The sequence below is a fragment of the Nerophis ophidion genome, linkage group LG06, assembly GCF_033978795.1.
Source record: "Nerophis ophidion isolate RoL-2023_Sa linkage group LG06, RoL_Noph_v1.0, whole genome shotgun sequence".
Taxonomy (NCBI): domain Eukaryota; kingdom Metazoa; phylum Chordata; class Actinopteri; order Syngnathiformes; family Syngnathidae; genus Nerophis; species Nerophis ophidion.
This window is the reverse complement of record NC_084616.1, coordinates 17,705,969-17,733,709: the sequence shown is the minus strand read 5'-3', so window position 1 is coordinate 17,733,709 and position 27,741 is coordinate 17,705,969. Positions and strand designations below refer to the sequence as shown.

General features: G+C 36.6%; 1 protein-coding gene across 2 annotated transcripts in view; it reads left to right on the top strand.

The window, feature by feature from the left end:
- The window catches only part of LOC133554311 (bone morphogenetic protein 7-like), a 55,516-nt gene that overhangs the window by 7,720 nt on the left and 20,055 nt on the right, over positions 1-27,741 (top strand). Inside the window, exons 2-3 of one of the 2 annotated variants that reach the window (XM_061902892.1) lie at positions 26,543-26,735; positions 26,805-26,953. In XM_061902892.1, the coding sequence (XP_061758876.1) occupies positions 26,543-26,735; positions 26,805-26,953 (342 nt within the window). Of the gene's footprint in view, positions 1-26,542; positions 26,742-26,804; positions 26,954-27,741 lie in introns of both variants that reach the window. The other variant, XM_061902891.1, reaches the window with a different exon arrangement.

Here is a 27,741-nt window from a genome sequence, read left to right as displayed (position 1 = left end):
TTTATTTCAAAACACTTCCTACAAGTCTGTGCCAATGTGCATTAGCCGCTTGCCGTGCAAGTCTCAACGTGTAAGCTTTTTATAAAGCAAACATGTTTTTTTTACCGGCAGTATCGTCCTCAAAACATCCTTGTAGATTGTTATCAGAGGAAATATTTTTAACGTGTGTGGCCAACTGGGGTGCATTCTGGCTTTGGCGCAGACCTCCATCCAAGACCGACTTTGGCACAGACTCCCATTCAGGACCGTCCTCTCACTGAGTCACCTCAGAATGACAAAATGTCTGACAGCACGCCTTCACAATGCTCACAACACAGCAACACCTTGCATGCTAAACATTAAATAGAAAAAACACATGTTCATAGTTCATGTATCAATAAATATTAAATACACACATCTGGTATTCATAGTTCATGTATCATTAAATATTAACAACACACTTCTAGTATTTATAGTTCGTGTATTAATAAATATTAAATACACACTTCTAGTATTCATAGTTTGTGTATCAATAAATATTGAATATACACTTCTAGTATTTATAGTTCATGTATCAATAAATATCAAATATACACTTCTAGTATTTATAGTTCATGTACCAATAAATATTAAATACACACTTCTAGTATTCATAGTTTGTGTATAAATAAATATTAAATACACACTTCTAGTATTTATAGTTCATGTATCAATAAATATTAAATACACATTTCTAGTATTCATAGTTCATGTATCAATAAATTATTCACGGCATTATTGTGAAGACTTTAAAAGCACAATACTGTAGTATCTATAATAATGTTATTTCCCTACCTATTTTATATTATATTATATTAATGTGATATTTTAATACATTATATTATAATGTATTATATGATATGATATATGATATTACGTTATCTTATATTATATTATGTGGTATTATATTATTTTATAATCTATTATATTTTGTTATAATGTATTATATTATATATTGTATTCTGTGATATTATATTATATGATGTGATATTGTATTATACTATATTATAGTATATTTCATTATATTGTTTGATGTTGTATTATATTATAATGTATTTTATTATATTGTGTGATATTATATTATTTTATATTATACTATATTATAATATATTGTGTAATATGATTTGATATCATAATATATTATGTGATAATATATGATATTATATTATGGGATATTATATTATATAATATTTTGCTATATAATATTATATCACATGATATTGTATTATATTATATTATGTGATATTATATTATATTATTTTATGTGATTTTATACTATTTTATATTATATAATGTGATATTATATGATTATATATTATATTATATTTTATTGTATTATGTGCTATTATATGATTGAGGATTTTATGATGAGTCAAACATTAAATAGGGTTAACTAACCTCACAAACTTAGTCTTGTTTGATTGACTTTTTTTATTTCCATTGTTCTCCTAAAGTTATTGTTGTTGTTGTGGTTGTTGTTGTTGTTGTTGTTGTTGTTGTTGTTGTTGTTGTCAAGGGCACATTTAGCGCAGCGTTGTGATTGACTCCTGTGTTTGCAAGACCTTGGGAAGTTGCAATGAGAACAAATCCGTTGAAGAAGAATCTGCTTTCTTGAATCATTTGGTCAAAGATGATGTCGTCGTTAAGTTGAGTTCCTCATCTTTTGTGTATTTGCTTTCCTTTAAGTCTGAGGTCGTGTCTTTAGTGTCATGGAGTCAGGAACTTTTTTTCTGTTAGGTAATCAGTGCCAGATGTGATTGACTTCACCAAGAAGAACGTCATGCGAAGGAGAGGAGCACCTTTCACAAGCCTGTTGTGACGGAGAGGGAGGAGTCACTTTTACCTGCTGCGTTACCACGGCAACCTACCAGGCCCCGTCTCTCCACCCCAGGAGCCTCCGTGCTCGTTGGTGTTGAATGAAGGAAGATTAAAAACAGTCATGAAGGACTTGTAGTTCTTTTTAGTAGCTTTTCCTTCAGTCCCAGGTAGATCTGCTTTGCCTTCGGCCCCAGGTGGATCTGCTTTTCCTTCAATCCTAGGTGGATCTGCCTTTCCTTCAGTCCCAGGTGGATCTGCTTCTCCTTCAATCCTAGGTGGATCTGCCTTTCCTTCAGTCCCAGGTGGATCTGCTTTCCCTTCAGTCCCAGGTGGCTCTGCTTGTCTTTCAGTCCCAGGTGGATCTGTTTTTCCTTCAGTCCCAGGTGGATCTGCCTTTTTTTTCCGTGCCAGGTGGATCGGCTTTCCCTTCGGTCCCAGGTGGATCTACTTTTCCTTCAGTCGCAGGTGGATCTACTTTTCTTTCGGTTGCAGGTGGACCTGCTTTCCCTTTAGTACAAGGTGGATCTGCTTTTCTTTCAGTCGCAGGTGGTTCTGTTTTTCCTTCAGTCCTAGGTGGATCTGCTTTTTCTTCAGTCCCAGGTGGATCTACTTTTCCTTTAGTTCCAGGTGGATCTTCTTTTCCTTCAGTCCCAGGTAAATCTGCTTTTCCTTCAGTCCCAGGTAAATCTGCTTTTCCTTTAGTGGATTTGATTTTCCTTCCAACCCAGGTGGATCTGCTTTTCCTTCAGTGCCCTTTGGATCTGCTTTTCAATCAGTCCTAGGTGGATCTGCCTTTCATTCGGTCCCAGGTGGATCTGCTTTTCATTCGGTCCCAGGTGGATCTGCTTTTCCTTCGGTCGCAGGTGGATCGGCTTTCCCTTCGGTCCCAGGTGGATCTGCTTTTTCTTCAGTCCCATGTGGATCTGATTTTTCTTCAGTCCCAGGTGGATCTACTTTTCTTTCGGTTGCAGGTGGACCTACTTTCCTTTCAGTCCCAGGTGGATCTACTTTTCCTTCAGTCCCAGGCGGATCCAATTTTTCTTCAGTCCCAGGTGGTTCTGTTTTTCCTTCAGTCCTAGGTGGATCTGCTTTTTCTTCAGTCCCAGGTGGATCTACTTTTCCTTTGGTCCCAGTTGGACTTGCTTTCCTTTCGGTCCCAGGTAGATCTGCTTTTCCTTCAGTCCCAGGTGGATCTTATTTTCCTTCAGTCCCAGGTGGATCTTTTTTTCCTTCAGTCCCAGGTAAATCTGCTTTTCCTTCAGTGGATTTAATTTTCCTTCCGTCCCAGGTGGATCTGCTTTTCCTTCAGTCCTAGGTGGATCTGCCTTTCCTTCGGTCCCAGGTGGATCTGCTTTTCATTCGGTCCCAGGTGGATCTGCTTTTCCTTCAGTCCCAGGTAAATCTGATTTTCCTTCAGTGGATTTGATTTTCCTTCCGTCCCAGGTGGATCTGCTTTTCCCTCAGTGCCAGGTGGATCTGCTTTTCCTTCAGTCCTAGGTGGATCTGCCTTTCCTTCGGTCCCAGGTGGATCTGCGTTCCATTCGGTCCCAGGTAGATTTGCTTTACCTTCGGTCCCAGGTGGATCTGCTTTCCGTTCAGTCCCAGGTGGCTCTACTTTTCTTTGGATCTGCTTTTCTTTCAGTCCCAGGTTGCTCTGATTTTTCTTCAGTCCCAGGTGGATCTACTTTTCTTTCGGTTGCAGGTGGACCTACTTTCCCTTCAGTCCCAGGTGGATCTACTTTTCCTTCAGTCCCAGGCGGATCCTATTTTTCTTCAGTCCCAGGTGGTTCTGTTTTTCCTTCAGTGGATTTAATTTTCCTTCCGTCCCAGGTGGATCTGCTTTTCCTTCGGTCCCAGGTGGATCTACTTTTCCTTCAGTCCCAGGCGGATCCTATTTTTCTTCAGTCCCAGGTGGTTCTGTTTTTCCTTCAGTGGATTTAATTTTCCTTCCGTCCCAGGTGGATCTGCTTTTCCTTCGGTCCCAGGTGGATCTACTTTTCCTTTGGTCCCAGCTGGACTTGCTTTCCCTTCGGTCCCAGGTAGATCTGCTTTTCCTTCAGTCCCAGGTGGATCTTTTTTTCCTTCAGTCCCAGGTAAATCTGCTTTTCCTTCAGTGGATTTAATTTTCCTTCCGTCCCAGGTGGATCTGCTTTTCCTTCAGTGCCAGGTGGATCTGCTTTTCCTTCAGTCCTAGGTGGATCTGCCTTTCCTTCGGTCCCAGGTAGATCTGCTTTCCATTCGGTCCCAGGTGGATCTGCTTTTCCTTCAGTCCCAGGTAAATCTGATTTTCCTTCAGTGGATTTGATTTTCCTTCCGTCCCAGGTGGATCTGCTTTTCCCTCAGTGCCAGGTGGATCTGCTTTTCCTTCAGTCCTAGGTGGATCTGCCTTTCCTTCGGTCCCAGGTAGATTTGCTTTACCTTCGGTCCCAGGTGGATCTGCTTTCCGTTCAGTCCCAGGTGGCTCTACTTTTCTTTGGATCTGCCTTTCTTTCAGTCCCAGGTGGCTCTGCTTTTCCTTCAGTCCCAGGTGGATCCGCTTTTACTTCAGTCCCAGGTTGATCTGCCTTTTTTTCAGTGGCAGGTAGATCGGCTTTCCCTTCGGCCCCAGGTGGATCTACTTTTCCTTCAGTCCCAGATGGAGCTGATTTTCCTTCAGTCCCAGGTGGATCTGCTTTTCCTTCAGTCCCAGGTGGATCTGCTTTTCCTTCAGTGCCAGGTGGATCTGCTTTTCCTTCAGTGCCAGGTGGATCTACTTTTCCTTCAGTGCCAGGTGGATGTACTTTTCATTCAATCCCAGGTGGATCTACTTTTCCTTCAATCCCAGGTGGATCTGCTTTTCCTTCAGTCCCAGGTGGATCTGAGCTGTTTAGTGTCCAACAGCAGCACTCACCCTCCTAAAACTCTTTAACGCATTCTCCATTTCTTCTGTGGCTTCTTGCTCTCCTTACCTCTGGCTCACACGCGTCCACACTTGGTCCGAATGACTCTTTCCCAACCTGCAGAACACAAACATCTTCTCCAAATGTTCCATCTTGTCCTGGACAGCAGGAGTGGGTTCTTCCTGGCTCCTGTGCTGGAAGGAGAGGATGAGCTTGGAGGCAAGCTGCCGGCTCTTTGGGGCCGCTAAGAGGAATGTTCCTGCAGCTAATTAGTGTTGTTGAGGGCAGCTTTTACTGCCTGGGAAGGACCAGGAGCCAGCACAGGCCCAGGAATGTTCCGGCTGCTGGAGAGAGCAGGGCCTTTCTCTCAGCTCATTCCTGTCTCCAAACCATTATCATACAGGAGATTAGATTAGATTATTTGTCGGTGTTAATGGTGTCAAAGGACCATCATCTTCTTTTATTCTCATGAACTGTATTGCTATGAGTACAAGTTGTTGAGAAAGTAACACTCCGAATGTCTGCAAGTCACTGATTTGCTGAAAACTTGGTGGATCGTGAGAACGAAGTGCACTTTTTGAAATCTGCACAATAACCTAGCAAAGTAGCTACAGATGTAGAGCATGGAACGTAAAAGTCCAGATTGCAAATGACGTGCTCACTCGCAAACCAACTGCCGCACTTTCCGTCTTGGGAGGGTCCGCGCTCTGCTGGCACCTGTGTGTGCTTTGGAACGGGGCGTGGGTCATTGCAGTACTGCTGCCTGTGTCTTTGAGACACAAACAAATCTACAATAATACCGGAAAAAGCTGCTAAAGCTGTCGGTAGTAGCTGTTTACAAAAAAAACATCGCTAGATTTGTCGCCAATAGCTGTATACGGAAACAGTTGCTAGATTTGTCGCTAGTGTTCATAAAAAAGGTTTCTAGATTTGTCGCTAGTAGCTGTTTACAAAAACGTTGCTAGTGCTGTCGCTAGTGCTGTCGCTAGTGCTGTCGCTAGTGCTGTCGCTAGTAGCTGTTTACAAAAACGTCACTAGAGCTGTCGCTAGTATCTGTTTACAAAAAAGGTTGCTAGCTCTGTCGCTAATATCTGTTTACAAAAACAATCCCTAGATTTGTCGCTAGTTGCTGCTGTACACAAAAAAAGTTGATTTGTCTGTCGCTAGTTGCTCTTTACAAAGAAGTCGTTGGATTTGTCACTAATAGCTGTTTGCAAAAAAGTTGCTCGATTTGTCACTAGTAACTGTTTACAAAAAATTGCTAGGTTTGTCGCTAAAAGCTGTTTACAAAGAAGTCGTAAGATTTGTCACCAGTAACTGTTTACAAAAAAGTTGCTATATTTGTCGGTAGTAGCTGTTTACAAAAATTTGCTAATCTGTCGCTAAAAGCTGTTTACAAAGAAGTTGTAAGATTAGTCGCCAGTAACTGTTTACAAAAAAGTTGCTATATTTGTCGCTAGTAGCTGTTTAAAAAAGGTTGCTAGCTCTGTCGTTAATAGCTGTTTACAAAAACAATCCCTAGATTTGTCGCTAGTTGCTGTATACAAAAAAGGTTGATAGGTTTGTCGCTAGTAGCTGTTTACAAAGAAGTCGTTGGATTTGTCACTAGTAGCTGTTTGCAAAAGTGTCGCTCAATTTGTCACTAGTAGCTGTTTGCAAAATAGTTGCTCGATTGGTCACAAGTAGCTGTTTACAAAAAAAAATGCAAGATTTGTCGCTAATAGCTGATTACTAAAATTGGTCAGATCTGTCGCTAGAAGCTGGTTACAATGAAGTCGTTAGATTTGTCGCTAGTAGCTGTTTACAAAAAAGTTGCTAGATTTGTCACTAGTAGCTGTTTACAAAAAAGTTGCTAGATTTGCCGCTAGTAGTTGTTTACAAAACAATTGCTAGATTTGTCGTAGTAGCTGTTTACGAAAAAAGTTGCTAGATTTGTCACTAGTAGCTGTTTACAAAAAAATCGCTAGATTTGTCGCTGGTACCTGTTTACAAAAAAAGTTGCTAGATTTGTTGCTAGTAGCTGTTTACAAAAACGTCGCTAGAGCTGTCGCTAGTAGCTGTTCACAAAAAAGTTGCTAGAGCTGTCACTAGTAGCTGCTTACAAAAAAAGTTGCTAGATTTGTCGCTAGTTGCTGTTCAAAAAAAGGTTACTAGTTTTGTCGCTAGTACAGTAGCTGTTTACAAAAACGTAGCTAGAGCTGTTGCTATTAGCCGTTTACAAAAAAAAGTGCTCGATCTGTCGCTAGTATCTGTTTACAAAAAAGGTTGATAGATCTGTCGCTAGTAGCTGTTTACAAAGAAGTTGTTGAATATGTCACTGGTAGCTGTTTACAAAAAAATTGCTAGATTTGTCACTACTAGTTGTTTACAAAAAAAGTTGCTGGATCTGTCGCTAGAAGCTGTTTACAAATAAGTTGCTAGATTTGTCGCTAGTACCTGTTGAAAAAAGTTGCTAGATTTGTCGCTAATAGTTGTTAACATAAAAAAGGTTACTAGATTTGTCGCCAGTTGCTATTTACAAAAAAGTCGCCAGAGCTGTAGCTATTAGCTGTTTAAAAAAAAAGTTTCTTCATTTGTCGCTAGTAGCTGGATACGAAAAAAGTTGCTAGAGTTGCCGCTAGTTGCTGTTCATAAAAAGGTTACTAGATTTGTTGCTAGTAGCTGTTCATAAAAAAGGTTACTAGATTTGTCGCTAATAGCTATTTGCAAAAAAGTCGCCAGAGCTGTCACCATTAGCGGTTTACAAAAAAAGTTGCTAGATTTGTCGCTAGAAGCTGTTTACAAAAAAGTCGTTTGATGTGTCTTTAGTAGCTGTTTACAAAAAAATCGCTAGATTTGTCGCTGGTACCTGTTTACGAAAAAAGTTGCTAGATTTGTCGCTAGCAGCTGTTTACAAAAACCTCGCTAAATCTGTCGCTAGTAGCTGTTTACAAAAAAGTTGCTAAAGCTGTCGCTAGTGGCTGTTTACAAAAAAGTTGCTAAAGCTGTCGCTAGTGGCTGTTTACAAAAAAAGTTGCTAGATTTGTCGCTAGTTGCTGTTCAAAAAAAGGTTACTAGTTTTGTCGTTAGTACAGTAGCTGTTTACAAAAACATAGCTAGAGCTGTTGATATTAGCTGTTTACAAAAAAAAAAAAGATAGATCCGTCGCTAGTATCTGTTTACAAAAAAGGTTGATAGATCTGTCACTAGTAGCTGTTTACAAGGAAGTTATTGAATTTGTCACTGGTACCTGTTTACAAAAAAATTGCTAGATTTGTCACTAGTAGCTGTATACAAAAAAAGTTGCTGTATCTGTCGCTAGGAGCTGTTTACAAATAAGTTGCTAGATTTGTTGCTAGTACCTGTTTGAAAAAAGTTGCTAGATTTGTCGCTAGTAGTTGTTAACATAAAAAAGGTTACTAGATTTGTCGCTAGTTGCTGTTTACAAAAAAGTCGCCAGAGCTGTAGCTATTAGCTGTTTACAAAAAAGGTTTCTGGATTTGTCGCTAGTAGCTGTATACGAAAAAAGTTGCTAGATTTGCCGCTAGTAGCTGTTCAAAAAAAGGTTACTAGGTTTGTTGCTAGTAGCTGTTCATAAAAAAGGTTACTAGATTTGTCGCTAATAGCTGTTTACAAAAAAGTCGCTAGAGCTGTCGCTAGTAGCGGTTTACAAAAAAGTTGCTAGATTTGTCGCTAGAAGCTGTTTACAAAAAGTCGTTAGATTTGTCTCTAGTAGCTGTTTACAAAACAATCGCTAGATTTGACGCTGGTACCTGTTTACGAAAAAAGTTGCTAGATTTGTCGCTAGTAGCTGTCGCTAGTAGCTGTTCACAAAAAAGTTGCTGGAGCTGTCACTCGTAGCTGTTTACAAAAAAAGTTGCTGGATTTGTCGCTAGTAGCTGTTTACCAAAGAAATTGCTAGTTTTGTTGCTAGTAGCTGTTCAAAAAAGGTTACTAGTTTTGTCGCTAGTAGCTGTTTACAAAAAAATTGCTGGATTTGTCACTGGTAGCTGTTTACAAAAAAAGTTGCTGGATTTGTCGCTAGTAGCTGTTTACCAAAAAAATTGCTAGATTTGTTGCTAGTAGCTGTTCAAAAAAAGGTTACTAGATTTGTCTCTATTAGCTGTTTACAAAAAAATCGCTAGATTTGTCGCTGGTACCTGTTTACGAAAAAATTTGCTAGATTTGTCGCCAGTAGCTGTTTACAAAAACGTCGCTAGATCTGTCGCTAGTAGCTGTTTACAAAAAAGTTGCTAGGGCTGTCACTAGTAGCTGTTTACAAAAAAAGTTGCTAGATTTGTCGCTAGTTGCTGTTCAAAAAAAGGTTACTAGTTTTGTCGCTAGTACAGTAGCTGTTTACAAAAACGTAGCTAGAGCTGTTGCTATTAGCTGTTTACAAAAGAAAATTGCTAGATCTGTCGCTGGTATCTTTTTACAAAAAAGGTTGATAGATCTGTCGCTAGTAGCTGTTTACAAAGAAGTTGTTGAATTTGTTACTGGTAGTTGTTTACAAAAAAAATGCTAGATTTTTCACTAGTGGTTGTTTCCAAAAAAAGGTTGCTGTATCTGTCGCTAGGAGCTGTTTACAAATAAGTTGCTAGATTTTTTGCTAGTAGCTGTTTGATAAAAGTTGCTAGATTTGTCGCTAGTAGTTGTTAACATAAAAAAGGTTACTAGATTTGTCGCTAGTTGCTGTTTCCAAAAAAGTCGCCAGAACTGTAGCTATTAGCTATTTACAAAAAAAAATTCTGGATTTGTCGCTAGTAGCTGGATACGAAAAAAGTTGCTAGATTTGCCGCTAGTAGCTGTTCAAAAAAAGGTTACTAGATTTGTTGCTAGTAGCTTTTCATAAAAAAAGTTACTAGATTTATCGCTAATAGCTATTTACAAAAAAGTCGCTAGAGCTGTCGCTAGTGGAATTTACAAAAAAAGTTGCTAGATTTGTCGCTAGAAGCTGTTTACAAAAAGTCGTTAGATTTGTCTTTAGTAGCTTTTTACAAAACAATCGCTAGATTTGTCGCTGGTACCTGTTTACGAAAAAAGTTGCTAGATTTGTCGCTAGTAGCTGTCGCTAGTAGCTGTTCACAAAAAAGTTGCTGGAGCTTTCACTCGTAGCTGTTTACAAAAAAAGTTGCTGGATTTGTCGCTAGTAGCTGTTTACCAAAGAAATTGCTAGTTTTGTTGCTAGTAGCTGTTCAAAAAAAGGTTACTAGTTTTGTCGCTAGTAGCTGTTTACAAAAAAAATTGCTAGATTTGTCGCTGGTACCTGTTTACAAAAAAAGTTGCTGGATTTGTCGCTAGTAGCTGTTTACCAAAAAAATTGCTAGATTTGTTGCTAGTAGCTGTTCAAAAAAAGGTTACTAGATTTGTCTCTAGTAGCTGTTTACAAAAAAATCGCTAGATTTGTCGCTGGTACCTGTTTACGAAAAAATTTGCTAGATTTGTCGCCAGTAGCTGTTTACAAAAACGTCGCTAGATCTGTCGCTAGTAGCTGTTTACAAAAAAGTTGCTAGGGCTGTCACTAGTAGCTGTTTATAAAAAAAGTTGCTAGATTTGTCGCTAGTTGCTGTTCAAAAAAACGTTACTAGTTTTGTCGCTAGTTCAGTAGCTTTTTACCAAAACGTAGCTAGATTTGTTGCTATTAGCTGTTTACAAAAGAAAATTGCTAGATCTGTCGCTGGTATCTTTTTACAAAAAAGGTTGATAGATCTGTCGCTAGTAGCTGTTTACAAAGAAGTTGTTGAATTTGTTACTGGTAGCTGTTTACAAAAAAATTGCTAGATTTTTCACTAGTAGTTGGATACGAAAAAAGTTGCTAGATTTGCCGCTAGTAGCTGTTCAAAAAAAGGTTACTAGATTTGTTGCAAGTAGCTGTTCATAAAAAAGGTTACTAGATTTTTCGCTAATTGCTATTTACAAAAAAGTCGCTAGAGCTGTCGCTAGTAGTGGTTTACAAAAAAAGTTGCTAGATTTGTCGCTAGAAGCTGTTTACAAAGAACTTGTTAGATTTGTCTTTAGTAGCTGGTTACAAAAAAATCGCTAGATTTGTCGCTGGTACCTTTTTACGAAAAAGGTTGATAGATTTGCCGCTAGTAGCTGTTTACAAAAACGTCGCTAGAGCTGTCGCTAGTAGCTGTTCACAAAAAAGTTGCTTGATCTGTCGCTTGTAGCTTTTCACAAAAAAAGTTACTAGATCTGTCGCTGGTAGCTCTTTACTAAAAAATATGCTAGAGATGTCGCTCGTTGCTGTTTATTAAAAAAAGTTTCTAGATCTGTCGCTAGTAGCTGTTCACAAAAAAATGCTAGATTTGTCGCTAGTAACTGTTCACAAAAAAAGTCGGTGGATCTGTTGCTAGTAGCGGTTTACTAAAAAAGTTGCTAGATTTGTCGCTAGTTGCTGTTTACAAAAAAGTCGCCAGAGCTGTAGCTATTAGCTGTTTACAAAAAAAGTTTCTGGATTTGTCGCTAGTAGCTGTATACGAAAAAAGTTGCTAGATTTGCCGCTAGTAGCTGTTCAAAAAATGGTTACTAGGTTTGTTGCTAGTAGCTGTTCATAAAAAAGGTTACTAGATTTGTCGCTAATAGCTGTTTACAAAAAAGTCGCTAGAGCTGTCGCTAGTAGCAGTTTACAAAAAAGTTGCTAGATTTGTCGCTAGAAGCTGTTTACAAAAAGTCGTTAGATTTGTCTTTAGTAGCTTTTTACAAAACAATCGCTAGATTTGTCGCTGGTACCTGTTTACGAAAAAAGTTGCTAGATTTGTCGCTAGTAGCTGTCGCTAGTAGCTGTTCACAAAAAAGTTGCTGGAGCTGTCACTCGTAGCTGTTTACAAAAAAAGTTGCTGGATGTGTCGCAAGTAGCTGTTTACCAAAGAAATTGCTATTTTTGTTGCTAGTAGCTGTTCAAAAAAAGGTTACTAGTTTTGTCGCTAGTAGCTGTTTACAAAAAAATTGCTAGATTTGTCGCTGGTAGCTGTTTACAAAAAAAGTTGCTGGATTTGTCGCCAGTAGCTGTTTACCAAAAAAATTGCTAGATTTGTTGCTAGTAGCTGTTCAAAAAAAGGTTACTAGATTTGTCTCTAGTAGCTGTTTACAAAAAAATCGCTAGATTTGTCGCTGGTACCTGTTTACGAAAAAATTTGCTAGATTTGTCGCCAGTAGCTGTTTACAAAAACGTCGCTAGATCTGTCGCTAGTAGCTGTTTACAAAAAAGTTGCTAGGGCTGTCACTAGTAGCTGTTTATAAAAAAAGTTGCTAGATTTGTCGCTAGTTGCTGTTCAAAAAAACGTTACTAGTTTTGTCGCTAGTTCAGTAGCTTTTTACCAAAACGTAGCTAGATTTGTTGCTATTAGCTGTTTACAAAAGAAAATTGCTAGATCTGTCGCTGGTATCTTTTTACAAAAAAGGTTGATAGATCTGTCGCTAGTAGCTGTTTACAAAGAAGTTGTTGAATTTGTTACTGGTAGCTGTTTACAAAAAAATTGCTAGATTTTTCACTAGTAGTTGGATATGAAAAAAGTTGCTAGATTTGCCGCTAGTAGCTGTTCAAAAAAAGGTTACTAGATTTGTTGCAAGTAGCTGTTCATAAAAAGGGTTACTAGATTTTTCGCTAATTGCTATTTACAAAAAAGTCGCTAGAGCTGTCGCTAGTAGTGGTTTACAAAAAAAGTTGCTAGATTTGTCGCTAGAAGCTGTTTACAAAGAACTTGTTAGATTTGTCTTTAGTAGCTGGTTACAAAAAAATCGCTAGATTTGTCGCTGGTACCTTTTTACGAAAAAGGTTGCTAGATTTGTCGCTAGTAGCTGTTTACAAAAACGTCGCTAGAGCTGTCGCTAGTAGCTGTTCACAAAAAAGTTGCTTGATCTGTCGCTTGTAGCTTTTCAGAAAAAAAGTTACTAGATCTGTCGCTGGTAGCTCTTTACTAAAAAATATGCTAGAGATGTCGCTCGTTGCTGTTTATTAAAAAAAGTTTCTAGATCTGTCGCTAGTAGCTGTTCACAAAAAAATGCTAGATTTGTCGCTAGTAACTGTTCACAAAAAAAGTCGGTGGATCTGTTGCTAGTAGCTGTTTAGAAATAAGTCGTTGGATTTGTCGCTAGTAGCTGTTTACACAAATAAATGCTACATCTGTCGCTAGAGTTCACAAAAAAATGCTAGATTTGTTGCTAAAAGCTGTTCACAAAAAAAGTTACTAGATCTGTCGCTAGTAGCTGTTCACAAAAAAAATGCTAGTTTTGTCGCTAGAAGCTGTTTACAAAAAAAATGCTAGATTTGTCGCTAGAAGCTGTTTGCAAGAAAAGTCGGTAGATCTGTTGCTAGTAGCTGTTCAGAAAGAAGTCGTTGGATTTGTCGCTAGTAGCTGTTTACACAAATAAATGCTAGATCTGTCACTAGTAGCTGTTCACAAAAAAGTTGCTGGATCCGTCGCTTGTAGCTTTTCACAAAAAAAGTTACTAGATCTGTCGCTAGTAGCTCTTTACAAAAAAATATTCTAGATTTATCGCTTGTAGTTTATTGAAAAAGTTTCTAGATCTGTCGCTAGTAGCTGTTCACAAAAAAAAGCTAGATTTGTCGCTAGTAGCTCTTTACTAAAAAATATGCTAGATTTGTCGCTCATTGCAGTTTATTAAAAAAGTTTCTAGATCTGTCGCTATAGTAGCTGTTCACAAAAAAAATGCTACATTTGTCGCTAGTAGCTGTTTACAAAAAAGTTGGTAGATCTGTTGTTAGTAGCTGTTCAGAAAGAAGTCGTTGGATTTGTCACTAGTAGCTGTTTACACAAATAAATGCTAGATCTGTCGCTAGAGTTCATAAAAAAAATGCTAGATTTGTTGCTAAAAGATGTTCACAAAAAAAGTTACTAGATCTGTTGCTAGTCGCTGTTCACAAAAAATGCTAGATTTGTCGCTAGTAGCTGTTTACAAAAAGTCGGTAGATCTGTTGCTAGTAGCTGTTTGGAAAGAAGTCGTTGGATTTGTCGCTAGTAGCTGTTTACACAAATAAATGCTAGATCTGTCGCTAGAGTTCACAAAAAAAATGCTAGATTTGTTGCTAAAAGATGTTCACAAAAAAGTTACTAGATCTGTTGCTGGTAGCTGTTCACAAAAAAATGCTAGATTTGTCGCTAGTAGCTGTTTACAAAAAGTCAGTAGATCTGTTGCTAGTAGCTGTTTAGAAAGAAGTCGTTGGATTTGTCGCTAGTAGCTGTTTACACAAATAAATGCTACATCTGTCGCTAGAGTTCACAAAAAAATGCTAGATTTGTTGCTAAAAGCTGTTCACAAAAAAAGTTACTAGATCTATCCATCAATTATAGGTTTTTTTTTGTTTATGTTTTTTGTTTGTTCGTTTTAGGCCATTCTTTAAAAAAAACAGCTCTGTTTTTTATATGGCAAACACAAAATATCCAAAATTTGCCCCCAAAAATATCTCCAAGTGGAATATTTAATGTGACATAATTGGAGCCTTGAATTGGTCAATAATTCACAATTGATTGTGATTCACTATTTTTTTTTTAAATAAAGAAACACCCTGCATGGCAGCTTTGTGTTATTAGAGTAAACATTGCAACATGTTCTTGTTACTTTTCACCTGTTTGCTCTTTTATACCACTTTTTATGTTTTTAATTTTTTTCCATAGTTTTGTTAAATGTGCCGTGGGGCCGTTAAAAAATGACCTCTGGACCGCAAATGGCCCCAGGGCCGCACTTTGGACACCCCTGGTCTATAAATACATGAATGACAGAATCTGTTGTGGATGAACTTGACTGGCCTGCACAGAGTCCTGACCTGAACCCAATAGAACACCTTTAGAATGAATTAGAATGGAGACTAAGATCCATAAACACACTCCGCAACCTTGTGGACAGCTTTCCCAGAAGAGTTGAAGCTGTAATAGCTGCAAAAGGTGGACCTGCATCATATTGAACCCTATGGGTTAGGAATGGGGTGGCACTCCAAGTTCATATGTGAGTCAAGGCAGGTGGCCAAATACTTTTGGCAATATAGTGTAGATATAAAGAGTGGGCTGGTGAAGAAAGAAAAGAGGAGGAATGTTGAACTTGCAGCTTCCAGGAAAGGTCTGCTTTGCTGCCATCTGGACGTGTGAGACTCACCTGCTTGAGGCCAGGAGAACATCTGGTAGAAGGTAGCAGCTCCGCCATGTTGTCAAGATGCAGGAGGCCGTGTGTGTTCTGGCTGTGCTTTGATGATGGACAGGAATGTTGGCTTCATTCGGGTTCCACTGCTGTCCTGCGGCTCACACTTGTGCAGTAAAATGTTCTCTCTGCAGAACTTCAAACTCGTGTGAGCTCTGACTGTCAGCGGCAAGACGGAGGACATGTTCCTTTCATTCATCTGGGTTGGTCTCTTGGACCGGTGCCAGTGTGTCAAAGTCCCTCACGGCGCCAGGACGAAGTCACAGCTCCACTTCCATGCTAACTGGAACATGTGCAATATCGCTGTGATATTGCTGTTTCAACGCTGTGTTACCCCTGTGATATTGCTGTGATATCGTGGTGATAGCACGGTAGTATCGTTGCTGTATCCCTTCAACTATTTAGTAGAAGTAGTAAGTAAATGTAAACACATGGGTACTTACTACGTCCACTACCTAGTAGAAGTAGTAAGTAAATGTGAACACATGGTTACGTACTATTTCTACTACCTAGTAGAAGAAGTAAGTAAATGTAAACACACGGGTACTTACTATTTCTACTACCTATTAGAAGTAGTAAGTAAATGTAAACACATGGGTACTTACTACGTCTACTACCTAGTAGAAATAGTAAGTAAATGTAAACAAATGGGTATTTACTACCTATACTGTAGAGTAGAAGTAGTAAGTAAATGTAAACACATGCGTACTTACTACGTTTACTACCTAGTATAAGTAGTAAGTAAATGTAAACACATGGGTATTTACTACTTTTACTACAAAGTAGAAGTAGTAAGTAAATGTAAACAAATGGGTACTTACTATTTCTATTACCTAGTAGGAGTAGTAAGTAAATGTAAACACATGGGTACTTACTATTTCTACTACCTATTAGAAGTAGTAAGTAAATGTAAACACATGGGTATTTACTACCTCTACTACCAAATAGAAGTAGTACGTAAATGGAAACACATGGGTATTTACTACTTCTACTACCTAGTAGAAGTAGTTAATAAATGTTAACAAACAGATACTTAATATTCCTACTACCTAGTAGAAGTAGTAAGGGAATGTAAACACATGGGTATATACTACTTCTACTACCTAGTAGAAGGAGTGCATGAATGAAAACACATGGGTACTTACTACTTCTGCTACTTTGTGCTTACTAGTTGTAAACAATAATAAATACTACTTCTACTACCTAGTAGAAGTGGTAAGTAAATGTACATGTAAACACATGGGTATTTACTACCTCTATTACCGAGTAGAAGTAGGAAGTAAATGTAAACACATGGGTATTTACTAATTCCCTAACCTTGTAGATGTAGTACGTAAATGTAAACACATGGGCACTTACGATTTCTACTACCGAGCAGAAGTAGTAAATAAATGTAAACACATGGGTTTTTACTACTCATACTATGTAGTAGAAGCAGTACGTAAATGTAGACACATGCGTACTTACTACTTCTACTACTTAGTAGGAGTAGTAATTAAAATGTAAACAACTGGTATTTACTACTGCTACTACCTAGTAAAAGTAGTAAGTAAATGTAAACACATGCGTACTTACTACTTCTACTATGCAGTAGAAGTAGTAAGTAAATGTAAACACATGGGTATTTACTAATTCCCTAATCTAGTAGAAGTAGTACGTAAATGTAAACACATGGTTACTTACTACTTCTACTACTGAGTAGAAGTAGTAAGTAAATATAAACACATGGGTATTTACTACTTCTACTTCACAGTAGAAGTAGTAAGTAAATGTAAACACATGGGTACTTACTACTTCTACTACACAGTACAAGTAGTAAGTAAATGTAAACACATGGGTATTTACTAATTCCCTAATCTAGTAGAAGTAGTACGTAAATGTAAACACATGGTTACTTACTACTTCTACTACTGAGTAGAAGTAGTAAGTACATGTAAACACATGGTTATTTACTACTTCTACTTCACAGTAGAAGTAGTAAGTAAATGTAAACACATGGGTACTTACTACTTCTACTACCTAGTACTACTACTACTCAGTAGAAGTAGTAAATATATGTAAACACATGGGTATTCACTACTTCTACTGTTAATAGAAGTAGTGAATTTGATGTGTTCTTACTACTACTACGAGGTAGTATAAGTAGTAAATAGTAACAAGTACTTTTGACATTGGAACAATAATACAAACCCCGTTTCCATGTGAATTGGGAAATTGTGTTAGATGTAAATGTAAACGGAATACAATGATTTGCAAATCATTTTCAACCCATATTCAGTTAAATATGCTACAAAGACAACATATTTGATGTTCAAACTGATAAACTTTTTTTTTTTGCAAATAATCATTAACTTTAGAATTTGATGCCAGTAACTTGTGACAAAGACGTTGGGAAAGGTGGCAATAAATACTGATAAAGTTGAGGAATGCTCATCAAACACTTATTTGGAACATCCTATAGGTATGCAGGCTAATTGGGAACAGGTGGGTGCCATGATTGGGTATAAAAACAGCTTGAGTGAAATGCTCAGTCATTCACAAACAAGGACGTGGCGAAGGTCACCACTTTGTGAACAAATGTGTGAGTAAATTGTCAAACAGTTTAAGAACAACGTTTCTCAACAATCTATTGCAAATTTTAGGAATTTCACCATCTACGGTCCGTAATACCATCAAAAGTTTCAGAGAATCTGGAGAAATCACTGAACATAAGCGATGATATAACGGACTTTCATTCCCTCAGGCATCAAAAAGCGACTTCAGTGTGTAAAGGATATCACCACATTGGCACAGGAACACTTCAGAAAACCACTGTCAGTAACTACAGTTTGTCGCTACATCTGTAAGTGCAAGTTAAAACTACTATGCAAAGCCAAAGCCATTTATCAACGACACCCAGAAACGGTGCCGGCTTCTCTGGGCCTAAGCTCAGCTAACATGGACTGATGCAAAGTGGAAAAGTGTTCTGTGGTCTGACAAGTCCGCATTTCTAATTGTTTTTTTGGAAACAATGAACGTCGTGTCATCCGGACCAAAGGGGAAAAGAACCATCAGGACTGTTGTAGGTGCAAAGTTGAAAAGGCAGCATCTGTGATGTTATGGGGTGTATTAGCGCCCAAGGCATGGGTAACTTACACATCTGTGAAGGCACCATTAATGCTGAAAGGTACATACAGGTTTTGGAGCAACATATGTTGTCATCCAGGCAACATTATCATGGACGCCCCTGCTTATTTCAGCAAGACAATGCCAAGGCACGTGTTACAACAGCGTGGCTTTATAGTAAAAGAGTGCGGGTACTAGACTGGCCTGCCTGTAGTCCAGACCTATTTCCCATTGAAAATGTGTGGCTCATTATGAAGCCTAAAATACCACAACGGAGACCCCGGACTGTTGAACAACTTAAGCTCTACATAAAATGGGAAAGAATTCCACCTGAAAAGCTTCAGAAATGTGTCTCCTCAGTTCCCAAAGGTTTATTGAGTGTTGTTAAAAGAAAAGGTGATTAAACACAGTGGTGAACATGCCCTTTCCCAACTACTTTGGCACGTGTTGCAGCCATGAAATTCTAAGTTAATTATTATTTGCAAAAAAAATATTTAAGTTTATGATTTTGAACATCAAATTTCTTGTCTTTGTGGTGCATTCAATTGAATATGGGTTGAAAAGGATTTGAAAATCATTGTATTCCGTTTATATTTACATCCAACACAATTTCCCAACTCATACGGAAACGGGGTTTGTAGATTGTTACCATAATGGCCATGTTGTGCATGTGACGACGGAGCGTGGGAGTGGGGATTAAGACGCTGAGTGTGAGCCCCCGCAGTGCAGCGGAAGCGTTGAAGGTGCGAGTGCAGGTGTGATAATGCTGAGCAGACACTTTAGCTAATGTGAGTGGTCACATGTGTCAGCCGTCGCTGAGGTGTGGGAGAAACGTTACAGCGCAGGGGGAGGGGCTAAAGGCGTCGTAGTGATCCAAACTCATCATGAAAATATTTCAATGTTGAATATTCATGAGAAACATTTACAAAAATAACACATTTATTTTCCCTCAACAGACGATTTGATTAGAAGGACGATTATTAACTGATGGATTAAAATACATTCCACTAACTTGCATTTGAAGAATTACTTTACTTTATTATTTTTATTCTAGAACTATTCTAAAATATTCTTCTCCATGAAATATTGTTGAAAAATGCTGAAATATTTTATTTGTGAAGTATTTTGAAGTATTATTCTTATAACATTTGGAAGTATTTTTATTTAAAGAAAAACTGTAAAACATTTTCTGTTGTATTCCTTTTTTAGTAGGCAATCTTACAATTCACACACTCGATGACAGCAAAAGCACAAACTCAGAACTCATTGTGAAATTACTGTAATGTTTGAAATCGTCAATTATGATAGTCGTAATTATATAAGTATTCCTCATTGTCTGATCTTTGGGCCACAAGTTGCAGACCTTCTCTGCAATTGTTCTACACATTCTGTTATGTCAATATCTAATATATTTCATAATTACTTTTTGTTTTACACTTGAACATATTTTTATGTAAATATCAAATATATTTCATAATCACTGCTTGTTTTACACTTGACAATTCTTTTATGTAAATATCCAATACATCAAATCAATTATAAGTAACAAATCAATAATCAGTAATGAATCAAGAATCAGTGACAAATCAATGATTAATAACAAATCAATATTCAGTTACATATCAATAATCAGTAACAAATCAGGAATCAGTGAGAAATCAATAATCACTAACGAAACAACAATAGTAACAAATCAATATTCAGTAACAAATCAAGAATCAGTAAAATATCAATAATCAGTAACAAATCAATAATTAATAACAAATCAATAATCAGTACCAAATCAAGAATCAAGAACAAATCGAGAACCAGTAACACATCAAGAATAAAAAAAACAAGAATAAGTTACAAATCAATAATTAGTAACAAATCAATAATCAGTAACAAATCAAGAGTGAGTAACACATCAAAAATCCGTAACACATCAATATCCAGTTACAAATCAATATAACACATCAATATCCAGTTACAAATCAATAATCAGTAACAAATCAAGAATCAGTAAGAAATCCAAAATCAGTAACAAATCAAGAATCAGAGAAAAATCAAGACTCAGTAACACATCAAGAATAAGTAACGCATCAAAAATCAGAACCACATCAATATCCAGTTACAAATCAATAATCAGTAACAAATCAAGAATCAGTAAGAAATCCAAAATCAGTAACAAATCAATAATCAATAACAATTCAAGAATCAGTAACAAATCAAGCATCAATTAAAAATAAAGAATCAGTAACAAATCTATAATCAATAACACATAAATATTCAGTTACAAATCAATAATCAGTAACAAATCAATTATCAATAACAAATCAAAAATCAGTAACAAATAAAGAATCGTTGACAAATCAAGAATCATTAACAAATCAATATTCAGTTACAAATTAATAATCAGTAACAATTCAATAATCAGTAACAAATTAATATTCAGTTACACATCAATAATCAGTAACAAATTGATAATCAGTAACAAATCAATAATCAGTAACACATCAATAATTACTAAGACATCCAGAATCAGTAACACATCAAAAATTCGTAACAAATCCGTGATCAGTAACAAATCAAGAATTAGTAACACATCAAGAATCAGTGGCAAATCCAGAATCAGTAACACATCAAAAATCAGTAACACATGAAGAATCAATAACAAATCAATATCCAGTTACAGGATCAATAATCTGAAACAAATCAAGAATGAATAAAGGATCAATATACAGTAACAAATTAATAATGACTAACAAATCAATAATCAGTAACAAATCAAGAATCAATAACAAATCAAGAATCAGTGACAAATCAATAACCAGTAACAAATCAATAATCAGTAACAAATCAATATTCAGTAATAAATCAAGAATCAGTCACAAATTAATATGCAGTAACAAATAATCAGTAACAAATTAAGAATCGGTCACAAATCAATATTATTTAACACGTCAAGAAATAGTAACAAATATGAAGTGAATTATATTTATATAGCGCTTTTTTCTCTAGTGACTCAAAGCGCTTTAGATAGTGAAACCCAATATCTAATTTTTACATTTAAACCAGTGTGGGTGGCACTGCGAGCAGGGGGGTAAAGTGTCTTGCCCAAGGACACAACGGCAGGGACTAGGATGGCGGAGGGGGGTTCGAACCTGCAACCCTCAAGTTGCTGGCACGGCCGCTCTACCAACCGAGCTATAACGCTCAGTAATATGTCAATAATCAATAGCAACTTAATAATCAGCAACATATCAATAATCAGTAACAAATCAATAATCAGTAACAAATCAAGAATCAATAACAAATCAGGAAACAGTAACAAATCAGGAATCAGTTACATATCAATAGTCAGTAACAAATTAATAATCAGTATCAAATCGATAATCAGTAGCAATTCAAATATCAATAACAAATCAATAATCAGTAACATAATTAATCAGTAACAAATCAATAATCAGTAACGAATTATTAATCAGTAACATCAAAAACCAGTAAAAAAATCAATAATCAGTAACATATCAATAATCAATAAAAAATAAATTATCAGTAATAATTCAAGAATCAGTAACATTTTAATAATCAGTAACAAATCAATAATCAGGAACAAACTAAGAATCAGTTAAAGAGCAATAATCAGTAACACATTAAGAATCCGTAACAAATAAAGACTCAGCAACCAAGAGATCCGAGACGTCACCGACTGATGCAAACAGAACAAAACAAAGGTCCATTAGGACATGCCCTATTAATTGAAGTCTTTGAACTGAAGAGAGATTGCCTTGTCCTCCTTTAAACTTCTGTTAAAACAAGTTACTGGAGAAGTTAGAACATCTGTTTATTTTTCTCAAGCTGCTGTCCACCTGTGATGTCGCTAACAACAACACTTGACTTATTTACTGCACAAAAATGAGAAACCTCAAGTTTGGGAACATCTTTTTAAAGTGTGTGTGTTTGCGTGTGTGCATGTGTCTGTCAGTGTGCCTGTGTGTGTATGTATGTGTGTGTGTGCACGTGTGTGTGTGTGTGTGTGTGTGTGTGTGTGTGTGTACGCGTGTACGTGTGTCAGGAGTGTGCGGGGGGACATGAAGCGAGATGATGGTCCTTGACGTCCTGCTGAGATTTAAGAGGAGCGTGGCGGGAAGCGTTGTTTGGTCATGTCTTCAGCTTTTTGGAAAGTTGTGTTGTGGAGAAGATTGGTTCTCCAAACATGGATTCCCTGCTCATGAGAAACAGATGAGGGCAGACTGCATGACTCTCTGGGCCTCAGGGCGGGGAAAAAAGAGAGACGCTCGTAAACTTGTCACAATGTGCTTGCATCTCTATCATGCTGCTTAACACATGTCTGCTTCTACTTCCTCATGAACACAACATTGATTACACAACAATCGCTAAACAACAATCATAGGACAGCAATGATAAAACAACGATCATAAGAAAACAATTATAAGGCAACAATCGTAATAACACAATTAACAGGACAACAATGACTAGACTACAGCCGTTTGACACTACTCTTTTGACAACGATCATGAAAAACAATCACAACATAATAATAATAAGACAACCACATTTACAAAAACAATCATAAGACAAAAATAAAAAGGCAACAGTCATAAAGCAACTAACTTTAAGAAAACAATTATAAGGCAATAATAAAACGATAGCAATCATAAGACAACCATATTTCAGAAAACAATCATAGGACAACAATCAGAAAACAACAATCGGAAGACATTCATAAGACAACAATCTTAAGACAACAGTCATAGGCAACAATCAAAGGACAACAATCATAGGACAGCAATGATAAAACAGCGATAATAAGAAAACAATCATAAGGCTACAGTCGTAAGAAAACAATTAACAGGACAACAATGACTAGACTACAGTCATTTGACACTACTCGTTATAAAACAATAATAAAAAAACAGTCACAACATGATAATAATCAGACAACCATATTTAGGGAAACAATCATAAGACAACAATAAGGCAACAGTCAGAAGACAACTAACTTTAAGAAAACAATCATAGGGCAATGATAAAAAGATAGCAATCATACGACAACCATATTTCAGAAAATAATCTTAGGATAACAATCAAAAGACAACAATCAGAAGACATTCCTAAGACAACAATCTTAAGACAACAGTCATAGGCAACAATCAAAAGACAACAATCATAGGACAGCAATGATAAAACAGAAATCATAAGAAAACAATCTTAAGGCAACAGTCATAAGAAAAAAATTAACTGGACAACAATGACTAGACAACAGTAATTTTACACTACTCTTTAGACAACAATCATAAAAAAACATAATAATAATAAGACAACCGTTTTTAGGAAAACAATCAGAGGACAACAATAATATGGCAACAGTCACAAGACAACTAACTTTAAGAAAACAATCATAAGGTAATAATAAAAAGATAGCAATCATAAGACAACCATATTTCAGAAACAAATCATAGGACAACAATCAGAAGACATTCATAAGACAACAATCTTAAAACAACAGTCATAGGCAACTATCAAAAAACAACCATCACCATAAGACAAAATTTAAAGAAAGAACAATCATAAGAAAACAATTGTGAGACAACAATTACAAGACAACAAATATAAGATAACAATCTTAAGACAACAATTGTGAAGACAGCAATCAAAAGACAATAATCTTCAAGCCAACAGTCACAAGACAACAATTATGAAATGAATCATCATAAGACAACAAGTTTAAGAAACCCATCATAAGACAGCCATCTTTGAGAAGTCATTAATCATGAGACAACCATCTAAAGAAAACAATCGCACAACAACGATAAGGCAACAAACATAACAAAACAATTAATAAGACAACAATGATTAGACAACGATCTTTAGACAACAACCATCAAACAATCACAAGATAACGATCATAAAACAACAATCATAAGAAAAATATCAAGACAGCAATCATAGGACAACAGTCATGAAACATTTAGCGTTAAGAAACCAATTATAAGACAACAATAATAAGACAACAATCACAAGACATCTGTCGTTACGAAAACAATGATAAGACAACAATCATAGAACAACCACATTAAAGAAAACAATCATAAGACAGCAATAATAAGACAAGACTCATGAAACATTTATGGTTAAGAAAACAATTATAAGACAATTATAGAAAGACCATATTTAAGAAAACAATCATAAGTCAACAATAGTAAGACAACAATCACAAAATAAAAATCATAAGACAACAATCATCAGAAAAAATCAAGACAGCGATAATAAGAAAGCAATCATAAGACAACATACATAAGACATTTATTGTTAAGAAAACTATTATAAGACAACAATCAACACATCTATCAATAAGAAAACAATCATAAGACAACAATCATAGGACAACAATCATAATACAACACAATGTATGACAACAATCAATAGACAACAATGTATGACAACAATCAAAAGACAACAATGTATGAGAACAATCATAAGACATCATATGTAAGACAAAAATCACAGGAAAACAATCATAAGACAACAAAATTAAGACAATGTATGACAACAATCATAAGACAAAAATCATGGGACAGCAATCATAAGACTACAAAATTAAGACAACAATGATAAGACAACAATCATAGGACAACAATCATAATACAACACAATGTATGACAACAATCAATAGACAACGATGTAAGACAACAATCATAAGACAACAATCATAATACAACACAATGTATGACACCAATCAATAGACAACAATGTATGACAACAATCAAAAGACAACAATCAATAGACAACAATGTATGACAACAATCAAAAGACAACAAATGTAAGACAACAATCGCAGGACAACAATCATAAGACAACAAAATTAAGACAATGTATGACAACAATCATAATACAACAATCATGGGACAGCAATCATAAGACTACAAAATTAAGACAACAATCATAGGACAACAATAATAATACAACACAATGTATGACAACAATCAATAGACAACAATGTATGCCAACAATCATAAGACAACACATGAATGGCAACAATCATAAGACAACAATCATAGGACAACAAAATTAAGACAACAATCAATAGACAATAATGTATGACAACAATCATAAGACAACAAATGTAAGACAACAATCATAGGACAACAATCATAAGACAACAAAATTAAGACAACAATCAATAGACAACACTGTATAACAACAATCATAAGACAACAAATGTAAGACAACAATCATAGGACAACAATCATAAGACAACTAAATTAAGACAATTAATAGACAAAAATGTATGACAGCAATCATAAGACAACAAATGTAAGACAACAATCATAGGACAACAAAATTAAGACAACAATCATAAGACAACTGAATTAAGACGACAATCATTAGTCAAAAATGTATGACAACAATCATAAGACAACAATCATAGGACAACAATCATAAGACAACAAAATTAAGACAACAATGTAAGACAATCATAGGACAACAAAATTAAGACAACAATCAATAGACAACAATGTATGACAACAATCATAAGACAACAATCAATAGACAACAATGTATGACAACAATCATAAGACAACAAATGTAAGACAACAATCACAGGACAACAATAATAAGACAACACAATTAAGACAATGTATGACAACAATCATAAGACAGCAATCATGGGACAGCAATCATAAGACTACAAAATTAAGACAACAATCATAAGACAACAATCATAGGACAACAATCATAATACAACACAATGTATGACAACAATCAATAGACAACAATCATAATACAACACAATGTATGACAACAATCAATAAACAACAATGTATGACAACAATCAACAGACAACAATGTATTACAACAATCATAAGACAACAATCAAAGGACAACAATCATAAGACAACACAATTAAGACAATGTATGACAACGATGATAAGACAACAATCATGGGACAGCAATCATAAGACTACAAAATTAAGACAATAATCATAAGACAACAATCATAGGACAACAATCATAATACAACACAATGTATGACAACAATCAATAGACAACGATGTATGACAACGATCATAAGACAACAATCATAGGACAACAATCATAATACAACACAATGTATGACAACAATCAATAGACAACGATGTATGACAACAATCAATAGACAACGATGTATGACAACAATCATAAGACAACAATCATGGGAAAGCAATCATAAGACTACAAAATTAAGACAACAATCAATAGACAAGGATGTATGACAACAATCATAAGACAACAATCATAGGACAACAAACATAATACAACACAATGTATGACAACAATCAATAGACAACGATGTATGACAACAATCATAAGACAACAAATGTAAGACAAATGACTATTGTCTCATAGTCTTATATTTTGTTATTCTTTGTTCCCTACATTTAACAAGGAGCCCACCAAGTCAAATTGCTTGCGTGTTAAACATTTTGGTTCAATACATTTGATTCCGAATATGACCTCATTAATTGATCAACTTTTCCTCTTGTTTTTGATTCTGATTGTGACTTTATTAATTGATTATCTCCTCTTCTCCATCGCGACAGTGGAGCGTGACAAAGAATTCCTGCCAGTGCGGCGACATCATCGAGAATTCCGATTCGACGTGTCGCAGATTCCCGAGGGCGAGGCGGTCACAGCCGCTGAGTTTCGTATTTATAAAGACTTTGTCCACGAGCGCTTGGAGAACGAGACCTTTCGAATCAGTGTCTACCAGGTGTTGCAGGAGCACACTGACAGGTACAGGTGTGTGTCTGCTGCATGTGCTGCCTTGGCTTTCAAAGCCTCACCCCCCTGGCTTGTGTCCAGAGAGGCCGACCTGTTCCTCCTGGACTCCCGCGTCATCTGGGCCACAGAAGAGGGCTGGCTGGTGTTCGACGTGACGGCCACCAGCAACCATTGGGTCCTGAACCCGGGAAGGAACTTGGGTCTACAGCTGGCTCTGGAAGCCACAAACGGTAAGAGGGTCACCTGCAGACACACCTGGAGAGGTTTGGGTAGGTAGCAAAGGTACAAGCACAAAGGAGGGAAGCCAGCGCTTTTCTGCTCACACTTTAGTCTTTTCTGCTCACACTTTAGTCTTTTCTGCTCACACCTTAGTCTTCTCTGCTCACACTTTAGTCTTTTCTGCTCACACCTTAGTCTTCTCTGCTCACACCTTAGTCTTCTCTGCTCAAGCTTTAGTCTTTTCTGCTCACACCTAAGTCTTCTCTGCTCACACTTTAGTCTTTTCTGCTCACACCTTAGTCTTCTCTGCTCACACCTTAGTCTTCTCTGCTCACACTTTAGTCTTTTCTGCTCACACCTTAGTCTTCTCTGCTCACACCTTAATCTTCTCTGCTCCCACTTTAGTCTTTTCTGCTCACACTTTAGTCTTTTCTACTCACACCTTAGTCTTCTCTGCTCACACCTTAATCTTTTCTGCTCACACTTTAGTCTTTTCTGCTCACACCTTAGTCTTTTCTGCTCACACTTTAGTCTTTTCTGCTCACACCTTAGTCTTTTCTGCTCACACCTTAGTCTTCTCTGCTCCCACTTTAGTCTTTTCTGCTCACACTTTAGTCTTTTCTGCTCACACCTTAGTCTTCTCTGCTCACACCTTAATCTTTTCTGCTCACACTTTAGTCTTTTCTGCTCACACCTTAGTCTTTTCTGCTCACACTTTAGTCTTTTCTGCTCACACCTTAGTCTTTTCTGCTCACATCTTAGTCTTCTCTGCTCACATCTTTGTCTTTTCTGCTCACAC